The sequence below is a fragment of the Arachis stenosperma genome, chromosome 6 (genome assembly GCF_014773155.1).
Source record: "Arachis stenosperma cultivar V10309 chromosome 6, arast.V10309.gnm1.PFL2, whole genome shotgun sequence".
Lineage (NCBI taxonomy): Eukaryota > Viridiplantae > Streptophyta > Magnoliopsida > Fabales > Fabaceae > Arachis > Arachis stenosperma.
Window position 1 is genome coordinate 59,232,628 of NC_080382.1, and position 14,745 is coordinate 59,247,372.

Here is a 14,745-nt window from a genome sequence, read left to right on the forward strand (position 1 = left end):
TTTCATCAGCAGTCCCTGAAGGGAAAGATGTATCATCTTCCAATAATTTGTTGCCCAAAAACAAAATGATCAACAGAATTCAGAGTGCACAAAATGTTCAAGGAAAACTCCCTCCAGAACCTGTCAAGCTGCCACACCTTCAAGAGATGCATGTAATAAATGTCTTATTTGAAGTAGGAGACCATACTTAAGAGGATACATATTTGAAGTAGTAAAAACAACACTTATTAGATAGTTTAAATACATTATTAGATATTAAGATAGTTTAGGGAACTAGATGGTAGATTTGACTAATTAGTGTTTTTTGCAATGCTTGTATTTTGGTAAGTTTAGTAAGACAAATTTTTGTATAGGAGTTATTACATTTGATTTTCAATAATAAAAAATTATATATTCTATTAATACTTTGTTTATGAGTTATAATATTTCATTTATGGATTATGATTTTTTGTTATTGTGAAATTTTAATCAAAAAATTATTTATTTAGCGCGATAAAAACGTCGGTAAAAACTGCTTTTTTTAAACGATAAAAAATGTCACCAGGGTAAAACGGCGGTTCAAAATGCCATTTTAACCAACCAAAATGCTACTGTCAAGGTAAAAATGGCGGTTTAAAAACGCCGTTTTAATCAACCAAAACGTCATTCTGTCAGGGTAATAATGGCGGTTCAAACCGCCGTTTTAACCTATCAAAAACCGCCGTTTTAACCCTGGAAATAACGGCGGTTCAAACTGCCATTTTAACATATCAAAAACCGCCGTTTTAACCTATCAGAAACCGCCGTTTTAACCTATCCAAAAACCGCCATTTTAATTCCTGGAAATAACGGCGGTTTGAACCGCCGTTTTAACCTATTCAAAAACCGCCGTTTTAACCCAGGGAATTGTGGCGGTTTTTAAAAAACCGCCATAATAACCAGAATGGCACCCAAAATTACGTCGTTTTACAAAACCGCCATTCTTGGTAATAATGGCGGTTCAAACCGCCGTAAATACCCCAAAAAACCGCCATTTTTACCAAAATTTTTTGTAGTGTTTTATAACTAATGATAATTTCTTTCCTTGAGAACCATATAGTGAAATCGAAACTTGTATTAATTATTACTATCTAATGATTAATGCTATCTTGGCCTCTTCCTAGGATTCTAAATTTGAAATATATCATATATCTTACAAGAAAAGTTGGATGATTTTCTATGCACTAATTCGCATATTTGAGCAGACCAAACACGTAATAATAATTAGAGTAATTAATACGTAACAAAATAAGGACTTAATAATAATTTCTACATGCTTAAACTTGCATGGCTATGTCCTTCTTCCGGAACAGCAGCACCATTATTTTTGTTAGAAGTCCCCATCTCAGTCTCTGCAGCCTCAAGTTCTCTTCTGAATTTGCCATAGATATCACTTCTGTAAAACTTTCTTGTCCTCAATACCAATATGAACGAAACAAAGCAACCAATCAAAGTGGAAGCAGTGATTATAATAAAAGCCATTCTATAACACTGCACTCCAACGCAAGAAAGGTCCTCTCCATCAACCCTCTTAAGCCCTTTCGCTTCCAATAGCTTCAAAGCCTCTTTATCATACAAAGAGCCCGTCACTTTCACATTCAATATGTAAGATCCAACGGGACTCGCCGCCGCACCAAAATTGTACAATGTTGAGTAGTATTTGAGACCAAATATTTCGGAAATGATTGCAAACATTAGAGGCCACTGAGCTCCGAAGCAGAACCCTATGATCACCGAAGACAAGTAGAGAGAGTTTGGAACCCCGAGAGCTATGAGGACGTGACCAACGCAAGAGAGAAGCATGACCAGTGAGAGCATCAAAGGGCGAGGGAATCTGTACTTCTTCAAGAGAATCTCCGACGCAAAGCCGGAAGCAACGCGCCCGAGGTAGTTCCATATGCTAACTAGCGATACAAACGTTGTGGTGCTCTTTTTAGGGTACCCTAGAGAGTTCCCAATCTGTCCCAAGTTGTCAATGGCGGTTAAGGTTCCACCCACACCAAAAGTGGTTGCAATGAATAGAATCATCATGTCAATGCTAAACAAGGCTTGTAAGATGGTATAGTCCTCCCCCCTGCTCGGAGGCTTGAACGCGGTGCTCCAACAAGAAGCGGATTTAGAATCAGCAGAATTAGTGTCAGTATTAGTGTTAGTGTTAGTATTAACAATATTAACACCGACACTGGGATCGGATTCTACTGCTGCTGTTTCTTCAGATTTGTAATTTATGCTCGAAGGTTGAACTTCGGCAGTCCTGGCTCTAAAGTTGTTGAATTCCTCTCTAAACACAATAGCAAGAGGAAGAAGAAGCAACAAAACAATTACCAAGCCATCCACCACGTCCTCGACGGTGGTAAAACTAAGCTTGTTTTGTACTATGATAAGCACCATAAGAAAAGCAGCTAAACCAAGAGAAATATACAAAAGATTGTTAAAGACTTTGAGCTCCTTTTTCTGTTGAACCGCGTCAAGTTTCAAGATCCTAATAGTGGGTAGGAAAATGATGGAAACCGCAGCCGGTAACCAACCTATAAGTAAGATAAGAGACTTGGAATCCTCACCATAGAAAGCATGGTAGAGCTGCGTGATAATGGCGCCACTTAAACCAACATAGCCTTTGAGAAGGCCTAGTATGCTTCCGCGGCTACCGGGGAAGTTCTTGACGCACGTGACTAACGCCCCGGTGTTCGCAAAAGACTGCGAGTTGGCACCAATGCAAATGTACAGGCACATCTGCCAGATCTGCGGTCTGGGAATTCGGTTAGTTACTGAGAGCCAGATCATGAGGTAACCAAAGAGGTTCATGATTGCGCCGATGGAGAGAACAACCCAAGGGGGAGTAATCTCATTGATTAGTCCCGAGAGCACGCCAACATTGGCGCCAAGGTCTTTGAAGAAGCTTAGCATGTTGAGGGTAGATTGGTCATATCCTAGGGAGGTTTTGATGTCGTTGGAGTACAAGCCGAACATGTAAGTTGCACCCGCAACGGCCATGATTAGAAGTGAGGCGAATACCATGAACCAACGGCCCTTGATTACTTGGTGAGTGAATGACATTATTGCCCTCCACCCACCTTTAGGGAACTCGGATGAAGAAGAAGAAGCCACCACCATTGTTTTGTATTTCTAATAAGTGGTGTTATTTGGATTATTATTCTTATGGTTTATTGTAAGCTTATGCGGAATCCTCTCTCTCCCTCTATATATATATATATATATATATATATATATATATATATATATATGCATATCCGTGTGTGGGATAAATTGGATTAGAAATAGAAAAAAAGAAAAGAAAAAGTTGCACACGGAATAAATTATGATGAGTTTTTGACTTTGAAATACCGGTCGTTGAAGGATTTTAAGTAAGTTGGGTGTCTGTGATACCCGGGAAAAATGATTTCTTTTTCGCATATTTTTTGACAGAAACATCCATCTTCTCTTTGTATGTGTGTGCGCGCCTGAGAGATAAGTAGTTAGTACAATTATATGAGCTTAGAAAACGACATGCACTCTACGCGGTGCTCCTTGATTACCAATAGAAGAAAAACAATTGCTTTAACTTTTTATTTATAATAGAACTTATACTCACTCTTAATTAATTTTATTTCTTTAATTTCGTTTTTTTAACATGTCATTGTCCTTTTTACATATAGGCATGGTATTATTCCAGCATGTTCCTATCATATGTATATATGTATATATGAATCATCTAAATAAAGCTTATATTGAGAGATAGATGATGAGACTGAATCAGTGGAAAAGTGGGGAGGACCGAATGGAAGGCCAAATTCTCTTTTCAAATGAATCCACTGGTTCAGATTTTGCCGTCTCTATGATTTTGGGTACAACGAAATTGAACAAAACTCCAATGTCTCAGGCAATTACTCGTTCCTTCAAAAATTTTAACTATTATATCATAATTTACTAAAGTACTAATTTCTTTTCTAAATCTTCTATTATTGATGTCGTTGCTTGGTCGTCAACCAGCCTCCATTATCGCTGTTGGAATCCTCTTCACCACCACTAGTTCATCAATAAAGATCCTTATTAGCATCGCTTTTCTCCGGATCGGAAACGAACAGCGTCGCTAGGCTCCTCTTTACCGTCATTGCTTAATTGGCTTGTCACACACCGTCAACAATGTCACTCACGGCTAGTGAAAATAACCATCCACTTAAGGATAAAAATAATCATCTGCATACCTAGTGAATTGAACATTCAACATATTTTTATTGTATATAACTAAACCCAATCCAATCAAATTACCATCTACATAAGAATTAAAATAATCATATGTATACCTACTAAAATGACCATCATGAACTAGTCATTGAAGTAGCTTCAATGAAAGGCCGTAGTGAAAGACACAATGACTAGCACTGCTGTTACTCCTTCAATAGTTCGACAACTACTGGTGACGGCCACTGGTAACGATGAAGGTTCTCCTCCAGTGACTCAAGTGAAAACTATGCAATCACTGGCTTAAGTGGTGATTGATGTAGAAAATCACGCAATTACTAACACTGTTGCTACTCCTTCATCCGATGAGGATGAAGAAGAAGAAGAAATGATTGAAAGAGTAAAACTATACAACCTTTTCTGAACACGCAGAAGGAGAATGAAGAGTGGCGCGAAAACAGCAGCAGCAGCGGATGGGTGGTGGATGGGAGGCGTGTTGGGCTGAGATAGAGGGAGGCATGTCCGGCTGACCTGTGGAGGTGGAGGAGCGTCGGGCTGAATGGCAGAGGAGAGGACTGGAATGAACGACGGTGTGAATAGAGGAGTGGAAGAAGGTTGAGATGGAACGGGATCGTGATGTAATGATATATTAAGAGGAGGATATATTGCCTAACGCTAATAATTTAAATTTAAATTGATTATTCTAATAAATTGAGAATCTAATTTTAATAATTAATTTAATTTTTTTAAATTGTTGTCCACGTTGTTCAATATTTATATTGTTTACATATACTTTCTCAAATTCTAATTGTTCCGGTCTGGAACTAGACTCTGAGGTATGCGTCATCCACAAAGCGAAGAACACTAGCAATGTCCTCCTCCTATGTGCAGTACCACAAGTTTCTCTTTCGTCCGAGCAATTTGGAGAATCTGCAAAAAGGACTCCAATGCTTAAGTCAGTTTACGATCTCAATATTAGAAAACTTAAATTCGGAGTGATCTGTTTAGTGACTTGTATGTTGTGTTTGTATAGGTCGTTTGCGTTAGGTATTTATCTTTGAAAAATGCAACTGATGTGATTCTGAGATTCCCGCGACCAGTACCAAGGTGTATTGCGGACCTTTTTCTTTAGTATGGTTAAACCGACTTTGACTTAGTAGTTCCGAGGTATAATATCGGATTCGAATTGTTTGGATAGCATGTTAAGCTTTTGTCTAAATTTCCCACGTTATGCCTGTTCTACCTATATCCGAGCCCCTAAGCTCAACATGGTACCGATTTCTTTGTTAGTGGACCCTTTAACGGTTGGCAAATAATGTGTATTTATTATTTTCGGGAGACATGAAGGCGCGTTTTTTGTTTTCGCAATAAATGATAATGGGGTATTCGCTCGAGGTAATTATGGCAGTTTAATTATTGGTGATTTGAACAGTTGCTTAATTTGACAGCCAAGGGTAATTCTTAAAATTGATCGTGTTGTAGTGTTTATTGTACTTGGAACCTCTTCATTTTGTTTGTGTTGGAAAAAGTTTTGGAACCTCTTTATTTTTTCACTTTTTCTTGCCTGTTGCTTTCCTGTTTTAGCTATAAAAAATTGAAAGATAAAGTAGTTGAGATTAAGAAAGACCTGTACGTATGGGTGCATACGAACATGAAGTGTTGTGTATCTGCTTTTCAAAGTTCAAAAGCTTTAGCTGAGCTCAACACTGTGAGTTGGGTTCGTGGTGGTTCTTCTGAGCTTCTTCCCTATAATGGTGAAGAAAGGGTTTGTGAAACCATGGTTGACTGGGCCTATTTCTATTTTTACACATGTTTGCTAACAGAGCTCAATGTGAGGTTTCCTTTTTCAGAGTTTGAGTGTATGGTCTTGGCACAGCTAAATTGTGCTTCATCAGAGCTTCACCAAAACTCTTGGGCCTTCCTTCGTGCCTTCGAATGTCTGATGAGTTTTCTTAAAACTGCCCCTTCGTTAAATATTTTCTTCTCGCTCTTCCGGGCGAAGGGGGTTCGCAAAGGTCATTGGATAAACTTGTTTTTGAAAGTCCATTCTTGTGAGACTGATGATTGAGATTTGCTCGATGGTCTAGATTTTTTTCTTATAGAAAAGAATTACTTCGTTGAAAGCATAGCTCCAAACCAACAAACAATTCTCACATAAAAAATTTGACTTGTCACATGTACAAACCCCAATAAAAATTAACCGAAGTATTTAGACTCCGAGTTGTCTCACAAGGAATTGCAATGAAATGGTCAATTATTGGCTATGAAGAACAAGGGGTTTGGTTGATAAAAGGGGTAATAAAATAAATGACAAAAAAAGTAAAGAGGGCAATTAAAGAAAGCAATTAATAAAGAGAGACATTCATGGCAAGGTTTGAGAACATAGGCTTTCTATCCTAGTCATTAATCATAACAATACTTAACAAGAATTTATCTTATTTCGTCATCCCCAATGTTGGAAGAAAGTGTAAGTTATCTTCCATTAGAGAAAGTCAAACAAGACTAGTTAATCTCAAGTCGAAAATTCTAATCAACTCACTAATTGAATTAGCAAGAGATTAGAGTCATTGAAAATGATATTAACTAACAACTCTAGATCACCAATCTAAATTGGATATTAATGACTCAAGATTGCCCAATTACTCTTCCCAAGCCAAGAATGCTCAAAATCTACTCTAAAGCCCAACCAAGCATTTTGTCAAACAGTTGGTGGGTAATAAAGGAAAGCATAATAAATATGCAAGAATAGTAAATCTACCAACTACTAATTGCAAGAAAAGTAAATCAACAACTCAAACATCAATATCAAATTACATTAAAAGAGATCTAAATCCAACTTGAGCATCCATGAACATAAAAGAGAGCATAAAAGGAAAATTAACACTACAAACCATGAGAATCAAAGAGTAGAAGCAAGAATTCATAAAAGAAACAAGATGAAACATGTAATTGAACCTAGATCTAAGATGGAAATATCGTAAGGAACCCTAATTCTAGAGAGAAGAGGGAGCTTCTCTCTCTAGAAACTAAGCTACATCATGCCAAAACTCCAAACAATTGCTCCCCCCTTGCCCAAACTTGAATTCTGCATGAAATAGCATTAGAAATGAGTTGGATTGGGCCCAAAATTCTCTACAAATCACTGGCCACAATTTCACTTTAGTGAATCATGTTGCTCCATCGGCACGCACGCGTACAGTGCACGTGCGTATCCCTAAACATGAATCAATGAAGAACGAAACTCTCACACGATCTAGAATTTTCACAAATAAATTCCCGTCGTAGGTATAGCTTCTAGAACGACAAGAATCCCTTTCTTAAAAACGTTTGGTTGTCACAAGTAACAAACCCCTAAATAAATTGATAACCGAAGTATTCAAACCTCTGGTCATCTTCTCAAGGAATTGTAGGGAGGTGTTCTTATTATTGGTTATGCAAAGGTATATTTTTGGGTTTTAATGTATAAAATAAATAGCAACAATAGTAAGTGGCAAGAAAGTAAATTAATAATAATAAAATCTCTTAGCAAGGTATGAGAACTAGAAATCCTGTCCTAGTTATCCTTATCACTGGTGATGAGAATTGTTTATTGCTCTCACTCAGTTAACCATTACTAATTAAAGGAAAGTCAAGTGGACTAATCAGTTTGATTCCTCAATTCCTAGTCAACTCCTATAGAAAGACTAGCGTTAGAGGGATTCAAACCAATCATCAAATTCCAATTATCAATCACAAAGGAGTTTGTTAACTCGAGTGTCACCAATTACTCAACCAAAGCCAAAAGGGGAAAAATTTAAATTATTTATATAAATAAAAGAAAGCAATCATAAGTCTGAAATACCTCAAATTATATTAATTAAGAAAATTCTAACATGAAAAGTTCATAAACAAATAAAAGAGAAAATAAATAAAAAGAACATTGAACCTGTGATGAAGAAGTAGAAATCCTAATCCTAAAGATAAGAGAATCCTAAATCCTAATCCAAAGAGAGAGGAGAGAGCGTCTCTCTCTCTAAAAACTACATCTAAATTATGAAAAGTGAATTATGAGTCGTTTTCCTCATTCCTCTACTTTGCAGCCTTTAATCTGTGTTTTCTGGGGTGAGAACTGGGTCAAAAACAGCCCAGAAATTGCTGGATGCAAATTCCTACACGCTGATTTTCGTCACTATGATGCGTCCGCGTGGAGCACTCATTCGCGTCACATATATGTATGTTCACTATGGTAAATTATATATCAAATCGAAGCCCCAGATGTTAGCTTTCCAACGCAACTAGAACCGCATCATTTGGACCTTTGTAGCTCAAGTTATGGTCGTTTTAGTGCGAGAGGGTCAGGCTGACAGTTTTGCAGTTCCTTCAACTTCTTGTATTCCTTCCACTTTTGGATGCTTCCTTTCTATCTTCTAAGTCATTCCTTCCCTGTAATCTCTGAAATCACTTAACACACGTATCATGGCATCTAATTGTAATAAGAGATGATTAATATTAGCAAATTTAAAGTCCAAAAGAAGCATGCTTTCAATCATAGCACAAAATCCGGAAGGAAAAAGTAAAACCATGCAAATAGTATGAATAAGTGGGTAAAGAGTTGATAAAAACCACTCAATTGAGCACAAGATAAACTATGAAATAGAAGTTTATCAACCTCCCCACACTTAAACATTAGCATGTCATCATGCTAAACTCAAGAGAAACCATAAAGAAGTGAAGAGGAATGATAGAGAGTATGCAATGCAACCTATCTATGTGAATGCAACTACATGCAAAATGTTTCTACCTACTTGGTTAAAAGTAAATAAGTTCTCCAAGAAAAATATGAATCAAATTCCACTAATTCAAATCATACATTGAAAACAAGTAAACTTGTAACAAGATAGCTCATGAAAGCAGGGAACATAGAATCAAGCATTGAACCCTCACTGGTAGTGTATATCACTCTAGTCTCTCAAGTGTATAGGGTAATTCACTCTACTCTTCTCTAATCATGCTTTCTAAACTGTGTTCTTCATCTAACCAATCAACAAATATTTAGCATACCAATGCAAATATCATGAGGTCTTTTCAGGGTTGTAATGGGGCTGAGGTAAAGGTAAGGATGTATATATAAGGCTAAGTGAGCTAACAAAGTGAAACCTTGATTAGTCTAAGATCTCACCTAACATACACACTTTATATAATTTAAAATGTTTTACCTAGCTACCCAAATTTTTCTCACTTTTGTATTACATGCTTATGTATCAAACTTATTTTTTAATTTTGTCCCATATGTATTGATTCTTTTTATTTTGCATTTGGGGTAATATTTATTTTTGTTTTTTTTTGTATCCCCTTATTTAATTACTTAATAATTTTTTTTCAATGCACATGGTAATTTAATTATTTTGATTTCACATGAGCATGCTTTCCAAATTTTCAAATAACAATTTAATTCCCTTACTTTTTTCTATGGCAAATTATATATCAAATTGAAGCCCCGGACGTTAGCTTTCCAACTCAGCTGGAACCGCATCATTTGAACCTATAAAGCTCAAGTTATGGTCGTTTTAGTACGAGAGGGTCAGGCTGACAGCTTTGCAGTTCCTTCAACTTCTTGTATTCCTTCCACTTTTGCATGCTTCCTTTCCATCTTCTAAGCCATTCCTACCCTGTAATCTCTTAAATCACTTAACACACATATTACGTCATCTAATGGAAATAAGAGAGGATTAATATTAGCAAATTTAAAGTCCAAAGAAGAATGTTTTCAATCATAGCACAAAATCCGGAAGGAAAAAGTAAAACCATGCAAATAGTATGAATAAGTGGGTAAAGAGTTGATAAGAACCACTCAATTGAGCACAAGATAAACCATGAAATAGAGGTTTATCAAGCAACTATGGCAAATTTTATATTATTTTGAAGTCCCGGATGTTAGCTTTCCAACGCAACTGGAACCGCCTCATTTGGATCTCTGTAGATCAAGTTATGGTCGTTTGAGTGCGAAGAGGTAAGGCTTGACAGCTTTGCGGTTCCTTCTTTTCTTCATGGGTTCTCCCACTCTACATGCTTTTTCTTCATTCCTTCAATCCAATCTTTGCCTTCTAAACCTGAAACCACTTAACAAACATATCAAGGCATAGAATAGAGTTAAAGTAAGTTAAATTTAGCTATTTTAAGGCCTTAAAAACATGTTTTCACATTTAAGCACAAATTTAGGAAGAATTACAAAACCATGTTATTTTATTGAATAAATTTGAGAAAAGGTGATAAAATCCCCCCCAAAATAAGCACAAGATAAACCACAAAATTGGGGTTTATCAGAGACGGAGTAACCATTTTTCTTAGACTCTGAGTTAGGAGAAAAATTTTCACTTTACTGGTGTCCTGAACCAATGCAAGTTCTGGAGGCGGCAGGGAGGTCTGAGGAAGAAGATTGATTGTTAGAGTATCTAATTAAATGTTTTTTTTTGCCGAAAAATCGTTATCTATTGCTGAAGTTTTGAAATTTGAAACTGATGCTGATGGTTTGAAAGGTTATATTGGTAAGGGGTTATGTCGTACTTTGTTTAGTATTTTTGGTGTTTTTCATGTTGTGATAGCTTATTCACTGATACAGGTGGGAGAATGCCGAGGTTATCCTCGTTGCAGATGAGGACCTTCCTTGATCAAAAAAAGAAGGAAGGTAAGGAGGTTTCAGCTAGTAAGGTCGACAAGCATGTTGCTGCTGATACTGCACAATCTAGTGCACATCCGCGGCTGCGAAAAGAAAAATCCATGAATTTGAGCGGTTGCTTGAGATTCTTTCTGGTGTGGATTTGGTCTTTGGTTCTGGAGTTAGAAGTAAGGTGAAAAGGTAAATGCGCCTGCATGGGTTTATATCTGGTGGTTCAATCTGGAGTGATCTACTTCCTTTTGCCACTTTAGCTGATAGGGTTGCTCAAAATCCGAATGATGTGCATCTTTTGAAAGATACTGGGAAGGAGGTGATTGGGCAATATTTGCAGGTATGTTTGGTCTTATTTTTTTCTTATATTGTTTTGAGCTGGACTTTAGTTGTCCGGGTTTATTTTGTATAAGGTTCTTGGCACAAGACTGCTCTCTGTTGGCTGAAGTACAAAATTATTGAGAGTTGAAGAAAGGAACGAGATGGAAAAAATTTCAAGGCTTGAAAAGTCGATTGCTGAGCAAGATGGGGTGGTTATTGATCGTACTAAGAAGATGAAAGAGATGGAGGTGGAAGTGGGGAACTTGCAAGATCGAATCCGAACACTTCAGAATCAGCTGAAGGGGCCGGAGTATGAGGGATCGGAGATGTTTACTATAAGGTTTGATCGTGCTATAAGCCAAGTTTCAAATTTTTGCTCCTGGCATTGAAGTTATCCACTTTGATGTTACAAAGATAGTCGTCGATGGGAAATTGGTGGATGATGAGCTTGGAAGGGAGGTTGGTGCATGAATCCCCACAATTTATACAACTGTACGAGCAAGTACACTGGGTCATCCAAGTAATACCTAAACGAGTCAGGGTCGATCCCACGAGGGTTGTGACTTGAATCAAGCTATGGTTATCTTGCAGATCTTAGTCAGGTGAGTAGGAGATGCTGGTATGTTGTTTAATTCCATAAAAGGAATAATGAGATCTGAACTAGGTTGACATGTTTACAATAATAAGAAGATGGTTAAGGCTTGGAGATGCTTTGTCCTTTTGGATTAACTCAAGTATTACTATCTTCTTCAATTGTGAATGATTTATTCTATAGGAAACTGTATGTGATTGTCACCGGTTGAGAGGTCGCCAATGCTCCTCCAGATCTAAACCCCAGGGTTAGTGTGGATCATTTTTTATTGAGGGTGAAGTTCCTACAGTGCATTCTCTTTAATGATCCTACTCAAAAGGTCACAGACAAGGTCAAATCTTCTGGATCAGAGAAAGCTGTGCCTTTGTGTTCTAGTCACTACCACAGAGTCCCTAATCTCCCCATACCTCCGGTAAACTGGTGTCTCGAGAAGTCCCCAATGAAGTCGTGGATTAGCCGTCTAAGGGATGTATAATCAAGCTAGTGGTTCGATGCTTTCCAATTACGTATTCACAGGAACCCAAGAAGAACACAGGTGGTTGTTAGGCACGCGGTCTTAGAATGACGAACGAAGATGATTGTCATGAGCCATCCCATTCATCAAGCTGAAGAACGAAGATACATCTTAGAATTGAATCAAAAACAGATTGAAAAGAAACTGTAATACTTTTATTAATCCATAAAACTTAGCAAGGCTCCTTCCCTCAACCTAGGAGGTTTAGAAACTCATACTGATAGAAAATACAATGTGAAAAATGAAATATTGGCGATCTCCCCTCTAGAGATCATGTAAAAGTTCTTTAAATACTAAGCTAATGACTAAAGTTTACATAAGAAAGGGTAGAACAGTCTTTAGGTGCTAAAATCCACTTCTGGGACCCACTTGGTGAGTGTTTGAGCTGAGCTTTGATGACATCCATGTGCTAGGAGGCCTCTAGGGCGTTGAACGCTGGCTAGGGGGTCCTCTTTGGGTGTTTGGACGCTAGTCTCCTCCTTGTGAGTGCTGGATGCCTGAACTGGGGCAAGAGGTTGGCGTTGGACGCCAGTTTTGGGCCTTTATTTCTGAAGCAATGTAGGAACTATTATACATTGCTAGAAAGCTCTAGAATTCAGCTTTTCATAGCCATTAAGAACGCTCTATTTGGATTTCTGTTACTCCAAAAAAGCTCTTTTCAGTGCAAAGAGGTTAGATCCAGACAGCATCTGCAGTGCTTTCTCTGTCTCTGAATCAAACTTTTGCTCCAGCTCCTCAATTTCAGCCAGAAAATACATGAAATTGCATAAAAAGACACAAACTCAAAGTAGAATCCAAAAATGTGAATTTTACACTAAAAACTATGAAAACTTAATAAAACTTAAACAAAACATGCTAGAAACTATATGAAAATGATGCCAAAAAGCATACAAAATATCCGCTCATCAGAGGTCCAGGATGAAACAGCGGATGCAGTTGATAAGTAGAATTAACTTTTAGTTGTATAAGTTTGTTAGGATTGACTTTAGCTTTTTTTCTTTTTTATTTGAACTCTTTTGGATTGTAAAGTTATGTCGGTTTTATGTGACATTGCAACATATTTTATTGTTGTTTTGCTTGCATAGAAAGTTGGTACTATTTATTACATGTTGGTTTGTGATGAGCGGATAATTTATACGCTTTTTGGCATTGTTTTTAGGTAGTTTTAGTAAGTTCAAGCTACTTTTAGGGATGTTTTCATTAGTTTTTATGTTAAATTCACATTTTTGGACTTTACTATGAGTTTGTGTGTTTTTCTGTGATTTCAGGTAATTTCTGGCTGAAATTGAGGGACTTGAGCAAAACTCTGAAAAAGGCTGACAAAAGGACTGCTGATGCTGTTAGAATCTGACCTCCCTGCACTCAAAATGGATTTTTTGGAGCTACAGAACTCCAAATGGCGCGCTCTCAACGGCGTTGAAAAGTAGACATCCAGAGCTTTCCAGCAATATATAATAGTTCATACTTTATTCGGAAATTGACGACGTAACTTGGCGTTGAACGCCAAGTACATGCTGCTGTCTGGAGTTAAACGCCAGAAACACGTCATGATCCGGAATTGAACGCCCAAAACACGTTATAACTTGGAGTTCAACTCCAATAAAAGCCTCAACTCGTGAATAGATCAAGCTCAGCCCAAACATACACCAAGTGGGCCCCGGAAGTGGATTTATGCATCAATTACTTACTCATGTAAACCCTAGGAGCTAGTTTATTATAAATAGAACTTTTTACTATCATAATCTCATCCTGGATTGTATTTTGAATCCTGTGATCACGTTTTGGGGGCTGGCCATTCGGCCATGCCTGAACCTTTCACTTATGTATTTTCAACGGTGGAGTTTCTGCATACCATAAATTAAGGGTGTGGAGCTCTGCTGTACCTCAAGTTTCAATACAATTACTCTTACTTTCTATTCAATTCTCTTTTATTCTTATTCCAAGATATACGTTGCACTTCAACTTGATGAATGTGATGATCTGTGACACTCATCATCATTCTCACCTATGAACGCGCGTGATTGACAACCACTTCCGTTCTACTCGAGGCCGGGCGCATATCTCTTAGATTCCCCAACAGAATCTTCGTGGTATAAGCTAGATAGATGGCAGCATTCATGAGGATCCAGAAAGTCTAAACCTTGTCTATGGTATTCCGAGTAGGATTCTGGGATTGAATGACTGTGACGAGCTTCAAACTCCTGAAGGCTGGGCGTGATGACAAACGCAAAAGAATCAAGGGATTCTATTCCAACCTGATTGAGAACCGACAGATGATTAGCCGTGCTGTGACAGAGCATAGGAACGTTTTCACTGAGAGGATGGGATGTAGCCATTGACAACGGTGATGCCCTACGTACAACTTGCCATGGAAAGGAATAAGGAGGACTGGAAGAGTGAGTAGTGAAGTAGAATTTCAAGAGGAGCACAGCATCTCCATACGCCTATCTGAAATTCTCACTATTGATTTAC

General features: G+C 37.6%; 1 protein-coding gene across 1 annotated transcript; it reads right to left on the reverse strand.

Annotated features, from left to right (window-relative positions):
- Positions 1-529: 529 nt before the first annotated feature.
- Positions 530-3,205, reverse strand: LOC130936826 (uncharacterized). The gene has a single exon (XM_057866986.1). It carries the CDS (start codon positions 3,130-3,132, stop codon positions 1,288-1,290), a length of 1,845 nt encoding a protein of 614 aa, XP_057722969.1. The 5' UTR covers positions 3,133-3,205; the 3' UTR covers positions 530-1,287.
- Between the last annotated feature and the right edge of the window lie 11,540 nt (positions 3,206-14,745).